Below are 1170 nucleotides of genomic sequence, written 5' to 3' on the forward strand. Positions count from 1 at the left end.
GACTAGTGTCCCAATAAGAAAACAAAAACAAAACAAAATTGCTTAGGTCCAAATGAGCTCTGAAAAAAAGTCTGTTTCATCCCTTTGTGCGCTCTCCTGACTAAACAGTTGTCCAGTCTCAGTTCAGCAGTCAAGTGGAGGGTGGAACCGAAAGTGGAGAGAGGGAGAGAGAGAGCTCAATTCTCCACCTTCTTGTGCATGTTGAGAATGCACAGCACACAGCCCAGGATGGCTTCCTTGGACTCCTGGGATCGAACACGGTCCCAGATGTGGCGCAGTGCTGTTCCAAGGTGCGTAGCTCCTGTTGAGAGGATTCTCCTGAGATATTGTGCCACTGAGCCTACCAGTCTGCTACTGAGGAGCCTGATAACCAGGGACCGCAGCAAGATGAAAACTGCTGGCATGCTGCCTGACTGTGCTGCACTAAAGTCTTGGAAAAAAAAAAAGAAAGCTCAGAAAAGGAGGGGGAAGAAGGAGGGTTGGTTAAGAGAAGGGATGAAGTCACCACCTCTTCTCTCTCGCTTTCTTTCTGTCAGGAGCAACAGGGGGGGCTGTAAAGCCTGGCTGTCAAAACTTCCCCTCTGAACCCTAACAGAAAATCTAGCAAGATAAGAGACCCAGAGTAATGGAGTCAGAGGGAGAGACCTCTGTTGGACCTTTTCAATCACAGCTTATCCTCTATGAGGTAATATCCTCGGCTGAGTCACACTCACACACACCCAGACTGCCTCTCCCTTACCTCTACTTTGAAGTGCAGAAGAACTCATTCAGCTGTAAGGCATTGGGATCTGTCCCAACACAAGAATTACAAGACAAAAAAAAGTCTTAAAAATAAGAAGGATCACTTTCAGAGACTCAACTTTATGCTGTCTGTCCAGGAGCGAGAATGATTCCCTCAGGTCTAAGTTGAGCCTCCTCTTTCTCCATCAGAGGGGAGCAGTTGCCACACGGGTTACAGCTGAATGAAACAGACCAAATCTGTCGTTCTGCTCCTTAAACCTCAGAGCTGCTGACATAACAAGTGTGTAAAGGAGGAGGGGTGCATACGGAAGTCAAGCAGATGATGGCCCCCACCACTCCTTGATGGTGGCAAAAGGTTCAGCAGAACAAATGTTGGGATGACTGATTGGAATGCCAGGACTGGCGTGCTTATGTCAGGGTTGGTTGGGG

General features: G+C 48.2%; 1 protein-coding gene across 1 annotated transcript; it reads right to left on the bottom strand.

Annotated features, from left to right (window-relative positions):
- Positions 1-152: 152 nt before the first annotated feature.
- LOC146561344 (protein myomixer-like) lies at positions 153-966 on the bottom strand. The gene has a single exon (XM_085297356.1). It carries the CDS (start codon positions 402-404, stop codon positions 177-179), a length of 228 nt encoding a protein of 75 aa, XP_085153482.1. The 5' UTR covers positions 405-966; the 3' UTR covers positions 153-176.
- Between the last annotated feature and the right edge of the window lie 204 nt (positions 967-1170).

This window comes from Mchenga conophoros, linkage group LG13 (assembly GCF_057382185.1).
Source record: "Mchenga conophoros isolate Kocher_MC1m ecotype Shallow Benthic linkage group LG13, M_conophoros_male_GT1.1, whole genome shotgun sequence".
Lineage (NCBI taxonomy): Eukaryota > Metazoa > Chordata > Actinopteri > Cichliformes > Cichlidae > Mchenga > Mchenga conophoros.